The following is a 24,780-nucleotide window of genomic DNA, read 5'->3' on the forward strand; positions in this document are numbered from 1 at the left end:
ATTCATTAAAAGGCACTTGTTTGAAATTCACATTAAAGCAAAAAAATAAAAATCCTATTTGAGTAGGCCTACATATAGAAATATACACCGATTCATTAATTGAATATGTCTGATGATTTTTTTTAAGGTAAACGCAAAAGATGTTGCTGACTATCTTATCTTAAAACACTTATTATTTAACAGCCCTCTTTGGGAACACATGTCCTGACACTTCTCGGAAACACTCCCATGTTTTCCTGTTAGGAAGTCTGCTGTACTTTTCCGCTGTAAAAGCCTCTATTTGAAATGAAAAGTTTGCCACCTGGTGGTCAATCAACGCACCTGCAGGGAAATATTCAGATCTGATGGAAAAATACTTCCGGTTGCTCCCAGAAATTTACCAGAAATTTGTAACATTTCTTAACCATCTTAAAAGCTGTTTCATTGATAGACTGTAAATATTAAGGTTTTATTGAATTAAGGTGACACATATTCAAACTTCCCCATTTGTAGATTTAGTCCAGTTACTCTATTAAAAATTGAAAGTTTGTTTTTTAATTTAAATCTATTTTCCAATACTTTTCCTAATAGCATATATGCCTCGTATTGGAAACCATATATCCCATTACGCAACAAATAAACGACTTAAAATGAAAATTGTCTTCCTTAAAAACATCTTTTAGTATTCTTTAATTATTGTATTTTGGATTCAACCCATTGCATACACTTACTGCTATGAGACTAGTATGAGACACATCTGCCTTTAAATTTAAGCCACTGGTTGATTGTGTTTTTAAGTTTTTAAATAAAGAAAGTTAGGGGGATAAAAAAAAAATTAGGAAAATTACTGTCGGGCCAAACCAAATACGCTAAGGGTATGTACCAGAACAAGACTAGGAGTAGGAGGCGCAGATTGTATTTGAATGATCATACACAGGTAGTGTGTAGTTTCTGTTTCATTTTATAAAACATTTTGAACGCCTTTAACGAGTCATTCTGTTTAATTCAAGTCACAACGAGTGAAATCCAATATGAAGCCCCCCCCCCATCTGAAGTGAAGGCATACGCCGGAAAGAAAAAACGTGTACACTCTCCTGCTATTGGTCCAAAGTTCCCCGCGAAAACTACGTCACCCGCAGTTTCGCGCCAGATCTGCAGGACTCGGACGTACACAGAAGAAGAAGAAGAGGTAAATCATTCTTATTTTACTCAAGTATAACTTCATAAACGTATCGATTATTTCAGCTGATTGAAAGTTCATGTTGTTTTGCTCGTTTGTGGTTGAGTGTGCCCTTTCTGATGTTAACATGCTCATTGTAAGAGTTCACTGAAGTCAAACATTTGCAGGCAAGTCTCCGCTCATTGTTTCTAATGCACCCACATGTCAAATGGTGGTTGTGGGTTATTTTCGACTGAATCAGTGCCTTCAATAAAGTTTAGCATAAGATATATTGTGAATTAAAACGTACGTTGTTACGGTAAAGTTCAAGTTATTAATTCAAGAAAAAGAGACTTTGGGTTTTTTTTTCTTCTCCCCATTATGGGTTATTGAAAAGTTCGGACACACTCGCTAAACAACACAACCCTTCAACTTCACAGGTGGATTAACTTAAAAATAATCACACTTCGGATCTTTGTGTCTTCTAAAGAGTCACATTGAACATCATTTTTTAGCCTGGGGGAACCAAATTCCCACTTTTCCGCAGCCCATGCATGATACAAAGAAGAGATACATTTTGGATTTTTGTACAATTTTATAAAAAATGCAGCAGGAAAAGCAAAAAAATCAGCATTGTGCACTTTTTTGGCTGCTCAAACTCAACCATCTTTCCATCCAGGCCTTTTACTGAGGTCTGGTGAATAGATGTGCTTCCCCCTTGAGTCAGAGTTTGTTTTGACTTTTTTTTAGCAGAGGTCACAAATTACTATGCTACCTTTTTTATTTTGGTTTTGTATAACTGTATTTCTGCGCTTTAGATATCCTGAAACCATGTCTTCTCCAACATCGACTCCTGGCCGCAAACGTGGAAGGAACACAAACCCATCCACACGTATGCATCTTCTTTTAATAAGACCTTTCCTGTGTCCTAAATGAAAAGTGACGGCTCTGATGACTGTGTCACATGACTGTGTTTGTGTATACAGTTGTCAATCTAAGTAATAACTTTTGTCATTTGTACCTGCAGCTAGCAGTGAGGGTCCCACCTCCCCTCCCTCTCAGAGGCGCAGAGACCATGACTCCTCCACCGGAGACCTCATGCCGATGCCGACCTCTCCTGCCACAGACGTGCTGAGTCCAGCAGCCCCTCAGGACACCTCTCTGTTCTCTAGCCCACGTCCCTCAGGTACTTACCACCCAACAAGTCCTGGGTTAAAGCTATTTTGGTTTATTTCAGTCTCATTTATTTATTATTATTTTCATTTTCTTTGTGTCTCTTTTTTAAACAGTCCAACCTAATGAAGTGGACATGAGCTCTCCTCTGATGTATGGGACCCCCAGCTCCAGGGTTGAAGGGACCCCACGCAGTGTAGTGCGAGGCACCCCAGCCCGACAGCGCCCTGATCTGGGCTCAGTCAGGAAGGCTCCACAAGTTGATCTCCAGTCTGAGCCGGTCAGTGGAGTCATCAGGAAGAAATGTATTGTCCAGATTGTGTCACTTGTTTTAATTGATCGAGTAAGGCCAGGGCTATTAGCACAAAGACAAACTTGAAACCGCAGTAGCTTAAAAATGTTCTTGTTATTTTGCAGCCCAGTACTGAGGGTGCCGTAGCCAGTGAGCCAAACTCGGGTCAGAGACTGGTGATTTGGGGGACTGACGTTAATGTCGGGACTTGCAAGGAGAAATTTCAGGTACATTTCAGCTTAATTCGATAGTCCACATTCTTGGTACTAAAGAGTTATTGTTGACATTTTTGCTTCACTTCTCCTGCAGAGGTTTCTGCTGAGGTTCATCGACCCAACATCCACTGAAGACGAGAACGCTGGTCTGGACCTGAATGAGCCTTTATACATGCAGAAGCTGGAGGAGGTAGGGAATTCAGTGAATTTGATTTGAGTTATGTCTGAAACCGTTTTCACATAAGCACCACGGATAATACCTAGATATTTACAGGAGGACTTCTCCGGAGATTCTCCCGACCTAGCCGTTCACATATGCTCCTCACAGCGGGGGACTTTCCCTGTCAGAGGGGAGGGGGGTCGAGGGATTTCCCGACGTAAGACGTGACGTAAATAAACAACGCGGAAGTAGCGGCCGAAGCAACAGAGTCCGCTACACGACGTTGTAATGAGAATATTTGCCTTTATATCAATGCTATGTGTAATCCAATGGAATGACAACATCCACAAAAGAGAGGAGAACAACATACTGACGAACAGAAAACATAATGCAGCCGTTTAATTACGTGCACGGAGATCGTAGTGGTTGCATGCAGACACTTTAGCCGGTCACTGTATATAAACGTCATTCTCTTCCTGTTGGCTCAAATTGAAATCTCCAGAGTATATTCGGCCGCGTTCAGACATCAGCTCACTCGGATATTCTGCGGATAAAATACTAGGGGTCTGGCTGGAGAATCTCAGAGTAAAGTCCGCGCGAAAAATTTGGCTGTTTGCGTTCACACATAGCCTAAAGAACCTCCGGGGAGCCAAATCTCCGGAGTTTTTCAGGAGATTTCCTGATGTGTGAAAAGGTTTTGAGTGGGACTAACTGAGAACCTGAACAATACCTCAGCTAGACCATTCATTAATGTAAACGTACTCATTCTTCTGTTGTGTCTCACAGATCAGTGTTGTCGGAGATCCAGTGCTGAGCGTGAACTGTCGGCACGTGCAGTCCTTTGATGCAGAACTTTACAGGCAGCTCATCTGCTACCCACAGGTAATATCCTATAATTATTCAGAACTTGATTGCAGACCTTGTGCACGAATAACAGACTGATGGAACAAATGATTTGACCTATTTTTTTTTTTTTTAAGAACAAAAAATATTAAAGGATCTTTATTTTTGGCTTTATATTTTATTTTGTTTTTTTAAAAGGATTGAATTGAAATGTTCTTTAAAAAGCAGCACAATAACACACATGTTTAGAGAGGTGGAGGTTGATATGTCATTATGCCTTCCCTTCCCTCATTACAGAAATGAGAGGATTCATTAAAAAGCTTCCAAGATTTTCAAGGTTTCTGTCTTTTTAAAAGGACGTTTTTTTTTCTTGCCACTAACTTTTGCTAAATGATGTGCTCGTGATGGATTAACGTTGGGTCTTTGTAATATTAAATAACAATGAGTAAGGTCTTTTACCTGCTGTTTGTAAAGTGTCTCGAGGTAACACTTGTTATGAGTCGGCGCTACACAAATAAAGATTGATGATGAACTCTTAGGTCAAGTTAATTGCTTTATTTTTGTCACTCTTATATCTTCTGGAAGTTTAAAACTTCTTTGTCTTGTTGAAATTGAATAATACTTTACACCTTGTCGTCTTGTGTCTGTACTTATAGTGAGTTTTATTTTTGTCTTTACAGGAAGTCATCCCAACCTTCGACATGGCAGTCAATGAGCTTTTCTTTGAGCGCTTTCCAGACTCTGTCCTGGAGTTCCAGATCCAAGTCCGCCCCTACAACGCCCTGAAAACCAGGAACATGAGGAGCCTTAACCCAGAAGGTGTGTGGACTCGTTACGCTCACGTCACTGGATGTATACAAAGTGAAATCACACTTATTAGGACTGACATACCCAGACATATTTAGTGTGGGCTTTTTGTGAATATTGTCTGATACTTGGGTAAAATGTGAGACATCAGCTCGAGGCTTAAGCGTCTGTGTGCCTTCTGTGTTTCCCCTACAGACATCGATCAGCTGATCACTATCAGTGGCATGGTGATCCGCACCTCGCAGCTGATCCCGGAGATGCAGGAGGCGTTTTTCCAGTGCCAAGTGTGCGCCTACAGCACCCGTGTGGAGGTGGATCGCGGTCGCATTGCTGAGCCGGCTGTGTGTCGCCACTGCAACACCACCCACAGCCTGGCCCTTGTTCACAATCGCTCAGTCTTTTCAGACAAACAGATGGTGAGAGTCAGAGGGGTTAGAGCGTGGGTAACGGGGGCGTGTTGCTTACATTCAATGACACCTAACCCTCGGAATTGTGAAGGAGTAATTAGCAATGTGTTTTTTCCTGTTAAGGTGAGGGCATCTGTTCAGTTATCGATCTTGTTTCATTACAGGTTAAAATTCAGGAGTCTCCTGAAGACATGCCGGCAGGTCAGACGCCTCACACAACTATTGTCTATGCTCATAATGACCTGGTTGATAAAGTGCAGCCCGGAGACCGCATTAACATCACGGGTAAGATTTCCACAATCTCAGCAATTCAGGATTTTTTTTTTTTGATGACCAAATACATAACCAATGTCCCGCCAATAACCTGACTAGAGCTCTGACAAGGACAGTCAACTGATCCGTGTTTGCACCCGTAGACATCCTGACCTAACATCTTTTTTTTTCCCGAAATGTCCCTGCAGGTGTCTACAGAGCTGTCCCCATGCGCATGAACCCACGCCAGAACAGCGTGAAGTCGGTGTACAAGACCCACATCGACGCCATCCACTTCCGCAAGACAGACGAGAAGCGTCTGCACGGTTTGGACGAGGACGCCGATCAGAAGCTCTTCACTGAGGACCGGGTTCAGACTTTGAAGGAGCTGGCAGCGAAGCCAGACGTTTATGAACGCCTCTCCTCTGCCCTCGCGCCGAGCATCTATGAGCACGAGGACATCAAAAAGGTGTGTGTGACTAGCGCAAGACTTGAAGAACTTTGGAGTGAGCAAACACAAACTGTCAGTCACACTGAGCTTCATGAATTGACAATCACATACAAGTGTTTGCATTTTAAATGAACATTCAGTTGTGAGCCTAAATTGGCATTTTGTCATATTACAACAGGAAAAATACTTACTAACAGTAACAATAATGACTCCTTTCATTCATTTATTTAGGTGTGCTAGGTCCAGGGCCTTGTAATAATAGTCACTGGCTTCCTTTATTAGCAGACATAGTGCTTGAAAACCCTTACAGAGCAGTCTGATGTGCTAACTCCGAGGCTCTGTTAAAACTCATATGGCAGTTGATCGTACTAAGATATTGAATGGAACAATGTCTTCTTCAGTTCTGCTATAATTTATTTAAATATCTGTTTAATACGATGTGATAGTAACAGTTTGTCATATTTCATGAGTTTTAAACTGCATCTTGTCTATAATTTGACATTGAAGATATAGACAGTTTTTTTAAATCTTCAAGACAAAGTCCAAGAGAAGTGGTATAGTCACGTCTTCATATATTTATTTTTTAATAACAAAGCTTCTGGCTTGTTCATCAAAATGTTTAACTACAGTAAGCTCTTCCTCTTCCCATGTGAAAATATCCACAAGACCAAAGGAAGGAAAAAAAAAAAAAAAAGCTTTATCATGGAAATATAAAATGAAGGCAGAGAGAGTGATCAGTCCTGTGATCAGTGTCGGCACTTTCCATCTTCAAAATCTCTTGAGTCTAAAGATGCCCGATTGTTTTTAAAATTTAAGATGACACTTCGTTATCAGTCATTATGTGTGCTGTATTTTTGTGATAAACTGATATTCGTTGTTTTGTCGTATTTATCCCCTCTTCTGTTGGTTCCAGGGAATTCTGCTGCAGCTGTTTGGCGGCACCCGCAAGGACTTCAGTCAGACCGGTCGGGGAAACTTCCGAGCGGAGGTGAACATCCTGCTCTGCGGAGACCCCGGCACCAGCAAGTCCCAGCTGCTGCAGTACGTGTACAACCTGGTGCCCCGCGGCCAGTACACGTCAGGGAAGGGCTCCAGCGCTGTGGGTCTCACCGCATACGTGATGAAGGACCCAGAGACCCGGCAGCTGGTCCTGCAGACTGGAGCTCTGGTGCTGAGCGACAACGGCATCTGCTGCATCGACGAGTTCGACAAGATGAGCGACGGCACCCGCTCGGTGCTGCATGAGGTCATGGAGCAGCAGACCCTCTCTATTGCAAAGGTATGTCTGGAAAGTTTTCAACACGAAAGACAAACTAGGGGACAGAACTCGGCTCTGGAAGAAAACGTGTTGATGATTCTGACTCTTGTGTTTCTGTCTGTAGGCTGGAATTATTTGCCAGCTGAACGCCCGTACTGCTGTGTTGGCCGCTGCCAATCCCATTGAATCTCAGTGGAACCCCAAAAAGACCACGATTGAGAACATTCAGCTGCCTCACACACTTTTGTCCAGGTGAGCACCAACTGAAGGAGCATTCACACTGAGACGCCTGATGGGGAAAACGTTCACTTTCATTCAACACGTACATTTTATGAAGAGGTTGGTTTCACTTATTGGCAGCCTTAAGAAAGCCTCACTTTGACAGTCCTTGAAGCAGCATACGCTCCACAGAGGACAAGTGTACTGTGTCTGAAGTGAAGGTGAAACTCTTGGAACATGGCAAGTCCTAAAGCACAAAAAGAACAATCTTATCACAGCTGACCAAACTGTGGCAGGTTTATTACCTTACATTCAAAGGAGAGTGAGTGTTCTTAAAAAGTTGACCTCTTGGTTTGTGTCAAACATTTAACATTTTGATTATCATAGTCATACAAGAGATACATGAACAGCATATTTTTGGCAGGTTATGGTGACATTGTGGTGTTTTCCTGACTCATTTGTTAGCCTCTTTCAATTTTATTTTCGCAACTGATTACCGTAAAATCCGGTGTATAAGAAGCACTTTTAATACCTATTTTTTCGTCTTAAAAGTTGGCTGCGTCTTATACACCGGTGCGACCAATATTCCAGTATAAAATACTGAAACACGCACCGTCATTACAGCGGGTGCAGTAGCCCCTATCACTGTGACCTGATGCGATTAAAAACCCATCCCCGTGTATTGACAGCTGAGTGCACGCTGTGCTGGAAAAGACGGCGACACACTTTTTTTTTTTTTTTTTTCAAATCTTTTCTCCCTCACGAGGTCATAATCCTGCATTTACAGAAAACAGTGGAATATTGTTCTGTAAATAAACCTTGTGGAGTGTTCTTTTGATTGAAAGAGTCCTATATTAAAGTTAAAGAGTGACCAGCGTGAATCGGGCAGCGCGACTCGCAAGCTAGGAGTCTGTGCCTCACAACTTTCCCTGCAGCAGGCTGAGAGCTCAACTACCGTACTGTAGCTAGTAGGAGCGCAAACTCCCCAAAGTGAAAACAGACGGAACTAAAAGAGCGACACAGCTGCACAGAAAATGCGCGTTGTAGACATTGCTGAACACAATATAAATCATCACGCAGGCAAACGGTTTAAACATCTTTTTCTCTCTAAGAGACCTTAAAAACAGGGTGCGTCTTATATACCAGTGCAACTTATATTCTGGATTTTACGGTAAATGTCACACACATACTTGTACTACACATCCTGACATTTATTTGTATCATTGTTAATATGAGCAACTTATGAATTTTAATGTTTTAGATTAGGCAAACTGCTGAATAAAAACTTGTCAGACAACATTTGACTAAATTAACTCCAGGATTATAAAAAATAAACATTCATCTGAATGTTTGTCATTGTGTCTTTCAGTTGTTCAGTTTGCGTTTAACACTGCATTGCATCCTCCATCAGGTTTGACCTCATATTCCTGATGCTGGATCCTCAAGATGAAGCCTACGACCGCAGGCTGGCCCACCACCTGGTGTCCCTGTACTACCAAAGCGAGGAGCAGATTGAGGAGGAGTTCCTTGACATGGCGGTGCTGAAGGACTACATCGCATACGCACGGACATACATCAATCCAAGGCTGAGCGAGGAGGCCAGCCAGTTCCTCATTGAGGTTTGATGTTCCACAACGTTTACTGTAGGAGCTTTCTTTGGCCTTTTTTTTAGGTTTTGAGGAACACAATGTTAATTTGTGCATGTTGTTCATCAGGCCTACGTGGACATGAGGAAGATAGGCAGCGGTCGCGGGATGGTGTCCGCCTACCCCAGACAGCTGGAGTCCCTAATCCGCCTGGCAGAGGCCCACGCCAAGGTGCGCTTCTCTGAGAAGGTGGAGACCATCGATGTGGAGGAGGCCAAGAGGCTGCACCGAGAGGCCCTTAAACAGTCCGCAACTGACCCCAGAACAGGATTTGTTGACATCTCTATACTCACAACGGGTATGAGCCTTTTGGATATTAACCTGTGGGATGATTTTAGACTATTAATGAAGGTGATCTGTGATTTGAGACCGGGTGGGAACTATATATAAACTTAACTAAAACATCAAAAAAAAGCTGAAAACAAGATCTTTATGTTTGGACTGTTGGTTTACTTTAACAAGCAAACAAACAAACTTTAAATGATTTTGAATACAATGACTGTTTACAATCCCTGCAGTGCATTTGAGTGTATTGACGTGTCATTTCAGGTATGAGTGCAACTGCTCGCAAGCGCAAGGAGGAGGTGGCCCAGGCCCTGAAGAAACTGATCCAGGCCAAGGGGAAGACACCGGCCATGAAATACCAGCAGCTGCTTGAAGACCTCAGAGGACAGTCTGAAACTGTAAATATTTATTTTTTAACTTTTCGTTCTTCTCCCTTAAGACACGAGAAAATGTGATGTTATTTCAAGTGCGTATCCTGAGGTATTATAATTATAATAAGAGTTCTGTGGTAGTACGTGACATTTGTGCAAGCTTAAGTTATGCCTCATTAGATATCGGTCAGCCTGCTGCAGCCTCCACAGTGCAGAAGGACACGCAACCTTTAAGTCATGGCATTTAGTTTCCATACATAACATTTAAATGTTTTAATAATAAAGGGATGTAATTTATGGTGACAACACTTTTGGCCCTTCCAGTATAGTCAGCCACAGTAAAGAGAAGCTACTAATGCATTTCACTTTCCTACCAAGTAAAATGTAAAGTTATACATTATATTTGTCTATAAACACGATCACGACTTTCCGTAATGATTTGGTTCTATCACTTTGTTTTCAGGCGATCACTAAAGAGCTGTTCGACGAGGCTCTCCGGGCGCTGGCTGACGAGGATTATTTGACTGTTACTGGAAAGACTGTTCGTCTTCTTGCTTAAAGCACACCCTGCAATTATGTACAGACTGTAATTTTACATCCTATCCCGTATTGACCTTTTTTTTTTCTTTTCTTTTTTTTTTCTTGTGCTGTAGAGAAAATATTTGTATAAATGAATCACCATATGTTTTTCTGGGAGTAAAAGAGAATTCACTCGGGTACAAGGACATGAGTCAGATTAACCACGTCTCATCCTTTGGTGTCCTGGTATGGTTAAAAAAATTAAAATAAATAAAACATCTATACCAGTTATTATTAGAGATCATATTTAAAAGCGCTTGTTTTTCATTTGTTTACCTGCATTATGAAATGCTCTTTCATAGTTTTTGTGCTCTGTGATATGCTAACAGCTATGTCCCTTTACATTACATGATGACTTAAACATTGTTATGATGACCAAGAGTTTTTTGTCTTGTTCTGTGTGGGGAGAGGTTAAAGCAAAGTCAAATAAGTTCCTTATTTATAAGATCTTTGCAGTGTCTGGTAATTGAGTACTTATTTCCCATGAGTGAGTTATTCATTGTAGCTTTCATTGACAACTTGTTATAAGATGAGAAAATAAAATGTTGCTCCCTAAAACTTCTTGGACATTTTCTTTTTTTTTTTCCCCCTCAGTGGTTTAATTGGATAACAATTTTCCTACAAGTGTCTTGAAAGTTGTTGCAAGTAAGTGAACCTGATCCTGTATCAGTGATCGACATATTGCAACCCAAAGTGCAGAAGTCTATATTTTGCATGTCTACCTAATCATTTAGCCAAAGTATTTTGCAGCTTCGTGTTCTCCAATAGAACTCTTACTGTGTTTCAGTCAGTGGTGACAAATGCAACGATGGGAGTCTGCACTAATGAACCGTCTGTTGGGTTGTAAGGATTGAGAGCTGAGGGATGGGGATAAGAGGCTTAATTTTTTTTTACATATCCTACAGGTTTGCCTCCAGTGATTTTGACAGTTCTATAGATGGACTGTAAGAGATAACATCGACCGCAGAAAACCTGAACTGAACTTTTCTTCAACTCTGCCTGACCTGACCCTCAAACTGAAGTTCTATCCTAAAGGTATGTGGTGGCTCTTATTTGAACACTATAACCTTGACTCGTATCAATTTGTCATATTAACAACATTGTGAAGTCTTTCAGCTGGTCAGTCTTGTAACACTTAACAGGCACAAGGTGTGGAAAAGTGTTTTACAACATTTTACCTAAATACGGTTTATTATGCTCTCATCTTTTTCAGATAACTTGTAAATTTTTTTAGAGATCTTGTACTCAATGTTTCATACAATTCCTTTTTTTTCCACTAGCCTGGTCCAGACCATTTAATCCACCAGCTCCACTGATAGACTGATAAAAACAGAGTGTAATAGAGACACTGTTATCAGGCTGGATTTCCGTTTCTCTAAGCTTTTCGGAAGTGATGTACTGAAGCTGTTGGGCCACATATAACGAGGACATGTTGGATTCAGTGAGGAACCAGTGTCCAGGCCTTTTTCTAGCATTGGGTACCCAATAGGGCACACTATAATGGCCCTTCATCACATTCTCTTTAATGTATGTACACACTCCACTTATGGGAACTGTCATGTTTTCTCCTCCTAAAGGGCACAAGATCTCGAGGATAAAAAAAAAGAATTGTTCCCACTGGAAGGACATCCTGGCTGGAGGGCACTATGTCATGCTTTCTCCGCTGAAGGCCACTTAATCACATTTTCGCAACAAAGAAAAGTGCATGTCAAGATGAATGTCTTTACTCTGGGAGGGCACAGTATCAGGATTTCTCAATGTTTTCTCTGACAGACGCACACAGGTGAGTGAGTTCCATCAGTGCCTTTTATTTTTTTCCAATCTGAATCCATAGTGCTTACATTTGTCAACCTGAAATGTCCATTTAAAAACAAGGAGAGATGGAGTTTATAAAGTGATGTAATAAGCAGACAGTGGGATGTGATGTCATGAAACCTGCCTACTTTAACTTTAAAGTTCCTGGGTGTAAATGAAAGAGTAACCTTAGGGGATTCACTGGGCTTTAAGGCAAGTTCATGTTACCACTGGTGCCTCTAGTCTGACTGAATTCATAAAAGCAGAGTTGAGGCGTGAACCCGAGCAGCTTGCAGTGGTTTTTTAAAACACTGTGACGTCACAACTCTCTGCGCGTGCTTCTGGACTCGGCTGAAGAAGATGGCGGTCTCAGGTTTGTGGGCTTTAAAAACTAACATGTACGGCGACACAAAGTGTGGGCGAGGCTGGTGACTGGTTTATTTATCCACAAGCGAACGTGGCGAAAGTTATCCACTTTAATTGTTTACAAAAACCCGCCCCCGAACTGCAATGTGGTTTTCTCTCTTAATGTCTCCTCGACTAAAACAGTGGTCCATCTATGTCATGGAGCTAATGTGACTAGCTGAAGCTACCGAATAACGGTGAAGCTGGCTGAAATAGATCTCGCAAATAAATTTAAAAAAAAGCGTATTTAATATGTATTATAGTGCAGCTATAAAGCTTTTGTCGGCTGTTTAACTTTCCCCTTTAATGTGGGGATTGTAAACAGCTGCAGACAACAGCAGCTAGCGTGGCTAACCACTAGAATATTCCAGCACCGCGTTGTGTCCGGCTGCTCATAAATTATTTATTTCAGGCTTGACTGCCTCGATACACATCTTTTTTTAGTTCGTAATAATATATTATAGATAAATACTATGCAGAAATGTAACGATATTGTTTTAATTTAGTGCTCCATCTCGTCTAATTTCAACAGGGTCGCTGCACTTTTAACTCCAGATATACAGGATGCAGGAAATAAATGATCTTCACCTCAGCGTCTGATACTGGAGTGTGGAGTGAAAGTGTGCAGGACAAATAAAACATGTAGTTGACACGCTGTGTTAGTGCACAGCAGGAAGCATGGTCCCCAAACTAACAATAAACAAACAGATTTTCAGACTGTTGCACAAAACAATATTGATAAGGGTGTGAATAGCCTACACATTGTTTCCCCTTTGCATACATTTAAACATACACTATAGAATAGAATTACTTTATTGATCCCAAACTGGGAGATTGTGGTGTTACAGCAGCAGGTTATCCAAACACACAATATGAGTGAAAAACACAATAATCTAAACACAATATAATATTAACTACAAAGTAAATAAGTACTAAAAATATCAAAACTAAGAATGTGAATATATATACAACCAGGATTTATCTAAGCATTACTAGTCTTAAATAGGAAGATTAAATGTAAATGTGCAAGAACAGAGTTATAAATGGTTGTAAATTAAATATGGAAGATTAAATGTAAATGTTCAAAAACAGAGTCGTGAATGGTTGTAAATTAAATATGAAAGATTGAATGTAAATGTGCAAAAACAGAGTCGTAAATGGACAGTATTGACATAAGTTAGTGCATGAGTGTAGACATATAATAAGCAGAAACTATACAATATAACGGCGAGTAGACAGCCAAATGAAGTGAACATGAGTGCAGGGATAATTTGTAAATTTAACATGTGCAGAACAGATTACAGTATGGAGAGACAGATATCATCATGATGACAGTTCTCTGCTCGCATGAGGTGAGCTGTTGTACAGAGTTATGGACTTTTGGTAAGAAAGATTTCTTGTATCTGTCCTTGTGACAGCGGAGTTGGTATTTCAGGATGGTATTTCAATGTACATAACTGATAAGAATCTTTATTATCATTGTATACAAGGACCCAACGAAACTTTGTTAGCAGCAATCCTAAACAGCAGCGTTTACAAAAACAACAACGAAAATATATTTGTGGTGATATGAAAGAGAAATATGCAAAAAGTGGCCAGAGCAATTGCTGTTCAGTGAATGAATGATAATAATAATAAATAAATAGACAGCTATGGTGACTGAAAGAATATATACAGTTATTATTTTGCAGTGACTGATTAATTAAACAAATATAAATATAGAGATAGTGCAAATAAGCGAAGTTATGGTGCAGTGACAGTATATACAGTTATTATTGTGCAGTGACTGGATGAGTAAATAAACAGTTTTAGTGCAATGAATAAATAAATAAATAGACAGTTAAAGTGCAGTGACTGAGTAAATAGATCGACAATTGTAAAGCAATAAATATGGGGGTGTAATATTAACGTCATAGATGGAGCGACCTGGTGGTCTTTTTTAACCTTGCAAGTTTCAAGTAACAAGTGCCATAGATAACACGAGCTGAAAACGACTGCCTGACGACAGGTGCTGTGCTGCTCTTGAATTCCCCTGATGTAGCCAGCTAATACTAAGACTGTTTTGTGTATTATCATTGCCATGAGATAACGAAAGTAGATACGTTTATTATTTATTGGGGGAAAACAGCCATGCATTTTTTTGTATCAGTAACAATACTGAGGAACCAAAAATAACAGGCATAGTTAGGACGGCCACTAACAAAAATACTGGGGAAATCATAAAGCATTGAAATGAGAGGCAGACACTGAACATATTGACATACTCTTTCCCTCTTCATACATAATTGGGATCTTAACCGTATTTGCACAGATATTAACTTAAGCTTCCATGAGGTTTTCACTTCTGCAAAATTGACGGATGAATACACTTTTTTGGTCATTAAAAAAAAAATTCTACAAGCCCTTTTAGGATCACTTAAATATGATATCTAACCAAGATATACTACCAAGACCATGTATCAAGCAGGTTAGACCCCACTCTCTCTCTCCCTGATTTCCGACTCTATCCACTGTCCTATCTCTCAATTAAAGGCACAAAAAGCCCAAAAATAAATCTTAAAAAAAAAAAAAAGTGAGGCTTTGCGATAATCAGACATCTTTTTTTGGTCTGATGGTTAGACCAAAATAAAGATTTTATTGTTATTCTGGACAAAATTTTCACTGTTTTCTAACCTTTGTAGGCATATAACTGGATTGATTCGAGGTGAAGATTAGGAGATGACAAAATCATTGCTGATTTAATTTATAGTAGGAATGCAAGTTGCTGACGTAGCATCTTGCGCATTTTTTCTTGCATGTATTGTAACTTGGCATCTGAAAAATGCTGCCTGATTCCACAAACTACAGCTAGCTAAAATGAGTGAGTTTATTTGCACCTCACCATGTTTGCATGCTGATTGAGATATTTAATTCTAATGTGCAGTCCAGATGTGGAGGTTTGATATTAGAGGGTTTTGATTGATTGTTGTGATAAATGTCAGCTGAGATTTGATGAGGTGCGACACCATGACAAACACGTTTCAATGTTTTTCACAGCATGTCTTCTGTCTCAACCTCAGGGCTTTTCTAAAAATGACTTTTCACTTCCTCTACTGTACATTTGTCTTCAGGACAAATTGAAGACTAGCAGTAGTTTAACTAACCTAACCGCTGTCCCCTCAACCTTCAGCACTCTGCGTGTCATGAGCTGTCAGTGGTTCATTATTTACACCTCTCCAGTGCCTGCCTGTGTATATAAAACCATTGTTTTAACATTTTCACAGTAGCTGAACGCGTAGTAATGTTATCAAGTCAGCTGTTACTACAGTCATAAGATGTTTGAATGTTACCCTGAACTGTGTGCTGTAAATCAGCTGTATTGGCCCATGTGCTGAAAAATCTCATGACTGTTTCCAAACATTTATGGACTTCAGCAGTGTCAGATTGCTTAAGTGTCTTTAGAACAAGATATCAACTTGGATTCAGTTTCACATAAACCTGGAAAGGGCTGTGGGTCCATGCAGCATTCATACAGAGCCAGAGTACCGAGTTGCACCTGTTTAACACTTGAAGTGTGTCTATATAAGTTTTGAACATGTTAAAACAGTTAATGTTTTAGCAGTTTTATTTCACAGGAAAACTGTCATTTTAGAACTATTTCGGTACATAAGTTAACAATTATTTATAATTAGAGCCAGAACTTACCATTATTTCCTCACTGGTAAATCATTAAAACAATATCAGTCATAATTGCTTAATCGCTCTCAATAGTTTTTTGTTTTTCAAGACAGTCAAAATTTCTGAGGACGAATATGTAAGAAAACAAAAAAAAATCAGTCTTGAGTAAAATAATAACTTATTAAAGCTGTTTTTACTATATTTATTGATATGACAGTATTTTCAATCAATAAAGCCTTTGGTTTGGATTCACAGGTAACAGAGCCCCATATAGAAATATGAATTGCTTGTTCTGTCCAAGCAAGTCTATTACCAAAAGCAAATAACCTCATTATAATTTAAAAACAGATTTTTCAGATTATTCTTGCATTTATTCGACAAATTAAATAGTTGATTTTTAAAATGTGATATTGAAACTGAATGTTTATTTGTTTTGATAGTTATCTTTCAAACTATGACCCTCTTTCAGATTCTCTACCTTCTAAACTTAAAAAATCCCAACATCAAAACCTACAATAAGAAAGTTTTTTTTTGTCTTCCAGAGCTGTCTTAATTCTCTGCACTGGCTGTGACTCCTAGCCACAATTCCATGATTGATCCCTTCCAAAGAAGTTTATTTTGAAATGCTGACCATAGATATTTAAGTTCCTTTTAACTGAAGGCGTAGTGATTTTTATAAAACTTTTTGATTTGAGCAATAATTCTTAAAATAGGGGACAACTTATTGTGGAGCTATAATCAGCTGATTTGTAACTATTATCAGTTGTGGTGCTGAAGTAGTCGTTCCTTCAGGATGGTGAAGGATTCATTGAAACATTAGTAGTTATAGTTGTAGTTATATTGAAGGATCATGTCAGCCAGATCCTAAGTGTTGCTTATTGTTTTGTTTAAAGTTATTGGACCAATTCATATTGATGTATTTTGTATTGGTGAACAGGAGGAAAACAATAGAACGTCAGTGGTATCTTCATAAATTCTGTGTAATTCATATTGTGACATTGTTATTTTAGGAGTTAGAGTTCCACGCAATTTTCGCTTGTTGGAGGAGCTTGAAGAGGGGCAGAAGGGCGAAGGCGACGGCACAGTCAGCTGGGGCCTTGAGGATGACGAAGACATGACTCTCACACGGTGGACAGGCATGATCATTGGACCAGGGAGAGTAAGCACAGACAACTTAACACTGATGTGTGTGTAGGAATGTTTTTCTACTGTTTTCCTAATTCTCTGTTAATCTTTTTCCAGACCAATTATGAGAACAGGATATACAGTCTGAAAGTGGAATGTGGACCCAAATACCCCGAGTCAGCCCCAACTGTTAGATTTGTAACAAAAATTAGCATGAATGGGATAAATAATTCCAACGGCACGGTGAGTGTCGTGAACAATGTGACAACTTTATGTATGAGTGTTGCTCTATCTCAAATCATTTGTAGAACTCTGAAATTGTCCTGCAGTTTTGAGATGCTCTAACGTGATGCATGTAATACATCACTGTCAGCAGGCCTGTCACTATGATTGATTTGGTGTCCTTTTTTTTTGTTTTCTCTCACAGGTGGATTCACGTAGCATACCAATATTAGCAAAATGGCAGAATTCTTATAGCATTAAAATCGTTCTTCAAGAGTTAAGGCGTCTAATGCTGTCCAAAGAAAATATGAAGCTTCCACAACCACCAGAAGGACAAACCTACAGCAATTAATCGTAATGGATTGTTTTGACCCTCTGTCTTAATACCTTACTCTCTTAGAAATATTGTGTAAAATCATCAAGAAGCTCACTCCGCACATCAACAGTATCATCTGCAAGAGCAAGATTGGACTTGATTACTTAGCTCATTGAAAAAGGAAGTGTCCCTGCAGTTAGGCACTGAAAAGATAGTCAAGACTACAAGACCACATATATATGCCTTTTAAAAAAAGTTACTGACAATGCCTTTCGTGTTCAACATGTTCAAGCTTGAGTGGGCTTGAAGAGGGAAGCATGACGCCACGCAGAGGCTGTACCAGAGTCCCAGTAGTTTAATGTTCAAATTATCGATCACTGAAGTAAACACAAAGATGTGTCTAAGAAGGCATGTTCTGTAACTAATACTAGTCAAAGAGAGGCCACATTTGAGTTGTTAGTCAAAACTTAGCAGGTTCATTGAAATATCATGCAGTTTGCTAAATATTGAACTGTGGCTGTAGTCTAAAAGTAATGTCACAAGGTAAGCAAGTTTTTTATTTTGTTTTTTTTTAAAGAAATATACGTATTTGACACGATACCAATATGATTCTGTTCTGCAGCTCTTTGACATGTAACCGACATTGAAGCCTGTTCTGTTCTGAAACCCTCACATTTAACTTCTGGTGAAAATGGCAGGTGTATGAACTTGTGATTTTCAGAAATTAAAATCACTGTCTGCGAAAAACCCCAAGGCTCAAGTTTATTTTTACTCCCCCAGCTACCACTTGTGCCCACATGGGGGCCTCAGCTGACTTCTGTTGGTAGCTGGAAGCACGAGTCATGCGTTACGTTGTGAGTAAGCTCTCTGTCCCCTTTGGGCCTTGTAATAGAAACCAGGTTAATGAAACTGCTGGATGACACCACTGCAGAAATTTGATATGCGACTTGTGCACTTGTCATCTCATCTCAGTGTAACACTCAGGATACAAAATTTACTTTAACTAAAATGTGTATTTATAAATAATAAATTATCAAAAAAACAAGATGTAACAAATTAAGGTGTACTGGGCTAATGTAGGTTAGACTCTTGGAGCTGGTGGAGAATTAATTAAACACACGACACAGAATGTTGATAACCGGTTTTGTATTTCAAAGTTCAATTTTTAACAAATAACACTTGAATTTAATCAAGGAAAATCCCACAATTTAAATAAAAGAAAATAGGCCTTCAATTAACAGATTCTTAAGGGCACCGTTTACCCTCCATACAACATATGCTAAATATTCAAAATTCTATTCGTATAGATCAATGCACCAAAACACATTACACATACTGCACTTATTTGTTATGTGTGTGCAGATGTCCAACGAATTCAAATGTTTATTTAGGTAGGGGAAATCCTACCACACCCTTTAACCAGACAGCCAGGCTTGAGGCCTGCCTTTTGAGCGAATCTTGAGTCTTTTGAAGTTGCTCCTTTAGCTCGCCATCTTCTTTGCTCCGGCAATATGGCCTGACCTGTTCAGGCAAACAGGTAACAAAATCACACGTCTGCTCAACTTGGGAGCAGCAATTTAATCAATGTTCTATTGTGGATGTCTCACCAGTGTTCAGTCCTGACACATTCCTCCTCAGCAGCAGCAGCACAGCTCCTCCTCAAGGGCTTGAAGTCTCAGTTCAGTGAAGTCCAGCTTTGTGTCCAGGGTTGAAAGCACAGTGTTTTTCTTTCAGAAGTTCTCCTTGACTGTTTTAGGAATGACTGTCTCCTGTTGCCTTCTGACTGACTCCTTGATTGGTTTCAATCAGGTGATTAGTTCACCTGGGGAATGGGGGTAGATGCCTGTTGGCTGCAGGCTGCATCCAATTGGCTCAGGGGATTTGAATGACAGTTGCTGTTGTCCAATTTCAGCAGTGTTACAATAGCTAACCAAAATGCCCCCTTATTACGTTCCGCAGTTCTGTTATAAAGGCATATTTATTAGATTAAAAAAAACATTTTCTTTACATTTTTCCACGATCACTCAATTGCCTTGTGCACAAATTCGAAAAATTGTAGTCCTTGAACACCGCACAGTGTTATGGTGAAGATATCCAGTGTGGCGGGGACTAAGCGAGGGTAACGTTCCCTCTGAGAATTTGACCTTTTGTTGCTTTTCAGCTGTTGGATTATTTATAAAGTTTAATTAACCAAATGGGCATTTTAAAAGAATTTGCTGCAGATGGTGTAAGCGTCTATATTTAGCACACTCGTTTAATTGGTGAAAATGTTATTGCTGATCTCTTGGTTGCTAAAGCATCTTTCAGCACACACCCTACACACTCTTCAAGAGATAGCCTCGAGAGTAGTTAGCCTTGAGGAAACATTCATAGTGTACTCTGGGTAATTTGTGGCTAGTTATAGTCCTATTATCCACCTGCACTAGACTCAACTTATTCCCAAATGATTGATATTTGATGGTAACGGGGGGGAAAAAAGGGCGAACAAACATTTTGTGAAATTGACCAAATATTGTGAAACATCCAGTGATTAATGTTTAAAGCTTCAGGACCTACTTTGTACGCAACTCTACCTTATGATATATCTCTGTCCTCAAAATCATTCAAGGCTTCTGTGTGTGACATCTAAAAATGACGAACTGCGGCGGCTTCCACATTTGACCTGAGTGACCTCCTGGCCGTGTTTTTACCTCCATATATCTCTCTGGCTGAATGCAAGCAGAGCGATGTGCAAGCTGACTCCCGGCAGCTTGTCTTGTCTCTTGGCTTGGATGAGCACGCTTTGACCCGCCCTGAAAGACCAACACTGCAGCATAGCAAGAACTCTGCACTGGTGATTCAAAAGTGCCCCCTGAAGAAACATAAACTACATGTAATCTAAAAACAGCTGACTTAGAGATAAATAACTATAAAGGCATCTTGTGTCCCTACTTAATATGAATATAAATTAAACATTTGCATAAGTGCAAGTGACACAGTAACTTATATACAGAAAGAAAACATGCTTTGAATAGTATGAATTAACAATCTGCAGCATTTGCATATCAAAAGTCGCCATATTATTATTATTTTTTTTTTTTCTATTTTCAAGCCACATTTGCATAGGGTGAGCTTTGATGTGCATTTGCTTGACTGCTCCTCATGCCCAACTAGCTCATCTCTGTCCCCTAGAGGGCGCTCTACTCTTGTCCTTGGCAGGTCTCTGTGAAGTAGCATCTATTTAGAGGACATGACTTGTCTGAAAAGGCAGAGCCGCTGTGATGCTCTCAGGCTGCATTTGTTCACGCTGTCATTCTTCTTCAGAAAAGTGACATGTTTTTGCAGTTTGCTGTAGGGAAACGCAGCCCGAGCCCGGCAAGTTTTGTAGGCCACTGTCACAAAGGCTCTCTGCTGGTGTCCCAATGTGTCCTTATGACGATATTGTGGTTGTGCACATTGATAGATAACAAAGGTAGTGCTTGTACTATGATGCTATTAGATCTGTGAATGCAAGCAACATTTCTTATTCCAATGTGTGCATGTGGGTGTTGGAGATGAGTCAGTGTTTGCTGCGGAGGATGACCTCGCTCTTTCTCAGTCTGAGCAAGATGAGATTTGACTTTCTCGATGTGACAGTTAGTATGCTGCTCTAGCTTCCATCAGCCATACTCTCCTCTTTTTTACTTGTTGTTTTGTTTATCCCCCCCCCTCCTCTCGTCTCGGAAGTCATGAATATGAAATCAGAAGTGGCTTGTGTTGCAGCCAGTTCACTCAGCAGCACAGTCATCCCCAAATATAAAAGACACAGCCCCAGGTTACACAGGCTCAGTCCTTTTATTCGCCACATGTATTTCCACAGAAGACTTCTCTGAACCTCTGCTCAAGATGACTACTCTTTTTCTGAGAGTCTCATTTGAAAGGAAGTAGGAAATCCTTACTTGACTATTTAACCTCCAGCCCCATCAGACTAATCTGAATTTCAAACTCAGGCACCTGCACAAAGGCACCAGCTGAATTCACACTGGAGGCTCACTGAGCTTATTACACTTGTAGCACCCGGTTTATTTTGGTTTCTTTATAAGGTGCCACCCGGGCAAAAATAAAGAGTTATATTGCTTTGGGTTGGAGGGGACTGAAGCCACGGAGAACCGTCCAGTGATCTAAGAAGGGAAGGAATGCAGTGAGGAGGACATACGTCTCCGCTGCCGGCAGACTGCTGGAACCAGGCCTCCGCTCCCAGAGTGCTCACCTTTTGCTCCCAGGGGCCAAAGGGTCAGGTCTTGCGTCTGTTGATACTGTAAAAAGATTTGTCTCCTTTACGGCTACTGGGGGGAGAATGTGTCTGTCTTCCTGAGAAAGGCCATTTCTTACCGTTCTTCTTATCCTTGTCATAACTTACACTTGAAGTTTTAAAGAGCAGAGAGCTTGTATTATCTGAAGAAACAAATGTTGTGTAAGCTTTCGCTTACTTGAAAGGCAGGTTATTAAATCATGAAATATGCACAAAAAAGTCATGGAAAAGCCAATTCTCAGCCTCTTTCAATTGTCATACGTAATGCTGGCGTTGCTGACAACATGCAAGGGTTGAGATATACCAACACAAGCAGTACCTGTACATCATTTTTAATAATGTAATCTAAGCCAAGCCTCACAGAAACGCATACAAGTAACTGCAAATAATAACCAGGATGATGTCAAATAATTGAACATTCTTCTGATATTCAGTGTGTTGGTTTCATTTTATTTCTATTTTTTATGAGTAAAAGTAAATTAACCATTAATCCTTGCATCACAGGACCTCGAGAAAAAAAAACACCTCACAAAATACTTGGGCTTTGAGATTCTCAGGAGCTGTGCTGTTTACAATATTTAGACTGCTGCTGCAATCTTTAAAGCTCTATCCCTCATAGCCCTCTGTGTTGTGGGTAATGAGTGCAAACCTAACACATCAGTGCCTGAGTTGTTCTTTGTGAGCTGTTGTTTCTCTTTTAAACTGTGTGAACAGATTCTTTAGAGCCACTTAGTTATTGTGCATCGAGCTGTAATCAAAACAGAAACAATGTTATTACTTTACAAGGCTCATTTGGTGTATCGTTGTGTAGCGTTGTTAGCATTTATTCTGCTTTGAATTAGTTTCTTGTTTGTTGCTGTCTTGTGAATGTAAGTCAATAATAATCCTCTTTTAGCTCTGTTTTGGTATTTCCTAAGGGAAGGATGTCATTGATAATGCTCGGTGAGTATGAATTGTGTCTGTGTTGATTTGTACAGAGCAAACAGGAATACAGTGACTTTATTGGAGCCCGCTGCTTCTAGTGTTTGACACAGGGATGAGAGTGGTAACAGTGAAACAGATCAGTGGAGTTTGTTGCCATAAGTATAAACAAAAGAGCTGCTACAATTTGATGTTAAACTAAGGGGAAACTGTGAAGTTAAGAGTTGCTGATTCATCCTATTCTTATTACATTAAGTTGTTTGATATGTCAATTTAATATGTGATTAATTGGTTGATGCAGCTTTCAGTGTTTCCCCCCCTGTGGTTCACCACCCTTCAGGGTCTTTAATATTATACTCCCTTCTCTGTGAAACAAGCATTGATAAGAAGCAGAGCATTTGTTGCTCCTTCACTTCCTATCCATCAATAAAATCTGGTTCAATATCACTATTTTCTTAAGCTAATTACCCACATAGAGTGATTTTAGAGGCTTGGAAGCCAGTGTGTCTGTTGAGTGTTAAACTGCTGTATTTACAGTGAGATAAATGAATGGCCTTGTGTGTCACTGTGAGAAAGGAGTCCGATTGAAACCACATGGCTGCTGCTCTGCCGGCTCTCTGGGCTATTGTCATGCTTTTCACAGACCCGTCCACATTAGGATACGCTGCTGCAGCCAGTGCTTGAGGTCATGTTAGACCGTAACACTCGCTGATGTTAGACTATAAGACTCGCAGAGAGACAGCCTCAAGTTATAGGAAAGCTTTGATTTGAATCTGCTGTCGGCATGTGATGTATGGATCACGCTATCTGGAACAGGATTTTAAAACAGTCAGCATGTTGCTTGTAAGTGCACAACCTCGTCTGGGGTCGAAGTGACACAGAACAGGGCTTCTTGCAAAATGTTGCAAAAAAAGGAGCAAATCGTGTGTGTGTGTACTTACTGCATTCCAGGTTATTTATACAGAGAGGAAAAAAACTGTGTAGACTTCATGTCTCTACTTGGTGAGAACTATTAAATTACTGGTGGATGTTTTTAATTACTCCACATAAATGTTGGAACACAACACTTCTCCAGTGTTTGGAGAAGGAGCGGGGGGGTCTATAATGTCTCACATGTTTAGGGAAGCACTGGCTTGCACTTAATCATGGTGGTCCCTGTGTGATTCTGGTGTTGGAAATGTGGCTTTGTGAGAGAAAAGTGAGCATTCCTCCTGCTGGCGCAAGGGAGAGGAAATGGGTAATAAAACCAGGAGGAGAAAAAAAAGAAAAGCCTCTGCAGCGTGCTGGAGCCAGTGATTCTGAGATCCACTTAATTGCTCTTAAATGAAAAAGATTTTTGGCTTCCCATTTGCTGTGTTTAAAGAAAAGTCAAGTCAAATCCCACATGTATACCAGCCAAGCGGTGACTTCTCATTCAGCAGTATGAGCACTAATCCCTCTTTTTCTGTGCTGCCATCGGTAATATTATTATTAATATTGAGAAAGCTGCTGTTCGTAGTTAGCAAACGCCAGAGGAAGCAGAATTTCAGCCCTTTTGCTTACTTGCTAAAGCCAGAGAAGTCACTGGTTAAAGACAATTTAATACTAGTATTTTGTTTTTCTGACTATTAGGACGATAAATGACTATCTTTGCTCAAGAAATAATACTGATAATGCTGTCATTTTCTGCTATTTATTATAAATACCTCGGCTAGGCCCTGACATCAAATGTTGCAGAAATTCTCCTTCAATCCATAGCAAGTGTAGTATAAATGTTTCTATTCTACTGAAGCACAGAACTCTTTGCATCACATTGTACTTACAGGCAGAAGAATGTCCTCTCCCTCTGTTAATGAGATAATGTGATATAAGATTATCCCTACTAACATATTAAAGTGTACAGTCATTTATTTTGTAGTTGGGCAATGTTGAGCTAATATTTACTAATAAACTTGTGTGGTTTGTGTGAAGACTGAATAGCTATAAAAAAAAAAG

General features: G+C 40.0%; 2 protein-coding genes and 1 long non-coding RNA gene across 3 annotated transcripts; 2 read left to right on the forward strand and 1 right to left on the reverse strand.

Annotated features, from left to right (window-relative positions):
- Positions 1-1,879: 1,879 nt before the first annotated feature.
- On the forward strand, positions 1,880-10,626 carry mcm4 (minichromosome maintenance complex component 4). Its single transcript, XM_061044874.1, has 16 exons — positions 1,880-2,030; positions 2,166-2,324; positions 2,428-2,591; positions 2,729-2,830; positions 2,913-3,008; positions 3,765-3,860; positions 4,502-4,640; positions 4,824-5,044; positions 5,200-5,320; positions 5,497-5,756; positions 6,652-7,017; positions 7,121-7,248; positions 8,627-8,834; positions 8,931-9,159; positions 9,411-9,544; positions 9,981-10,626. Exons 1-16 carry the CDS (start codon positions 1,907-1,909, stop codon positions 10,074-10,076), a joined length of 2,643 nt encoding a protein of 880 aa, XP_060900857.1. The 5' UTR covers positions 1,880-1,906; the 3' UTR covers positions 10,077-10,626.
- Positions 10,627-12,221: 1,595 nt separating this feature from the next.
- Positions 12,222-18,362, forward strand: ube2v2 (ubiquitin-conjugating enzyme E2 variant 2). Its single transcript, XM_061044875.1, has 4 exons — positions 12,222-12,263; positions 16,963-17,111; positions 17,195-17,320; positions 17,505-18,362. The coding sequence occupies exons 1-4, from the start codon at positions 12,251-12,253 to the stop codon at positions 17,649-17,651; spliced, it is 435 nt and encodes a 144-aa protein (XP_060900858.1). The 5' UTR covers positions 12,222-12,250; the 3' UTR covers positions 17,652-18,362.
- Positions 18,363-18,744: 382 nt separating this feature from the next.
- Positions 18,745-19,512, reverse strand: LOC132978468 (uncharacterized). Its single transcript, XR_009673929.1, has 2 exons — positions 19,223-19,512; positions 18,745-19,136 (listed from the first exon to the last, which is right to left on the reverse strand). It is a non-coding gene; the product is annotated as an uncharacterized LOC132978468 (long non-coding RNA).
- Between the last annotated feature and the right edge of the window lie 5,268 nt (positions 19,513-24,780).

Source organism: Labrus mixtus, chromosome 8, assembly GCF_963584025.1.
Source record: "Labrus mixtus chromosome 8, fLabMix1.1, whole genome shotgun sequence".
NCBI lineage: Eukaryota > Metazoa > Chordata > Actinopteri > Labriformes > Labridae > Labrus > Labrus mixtus.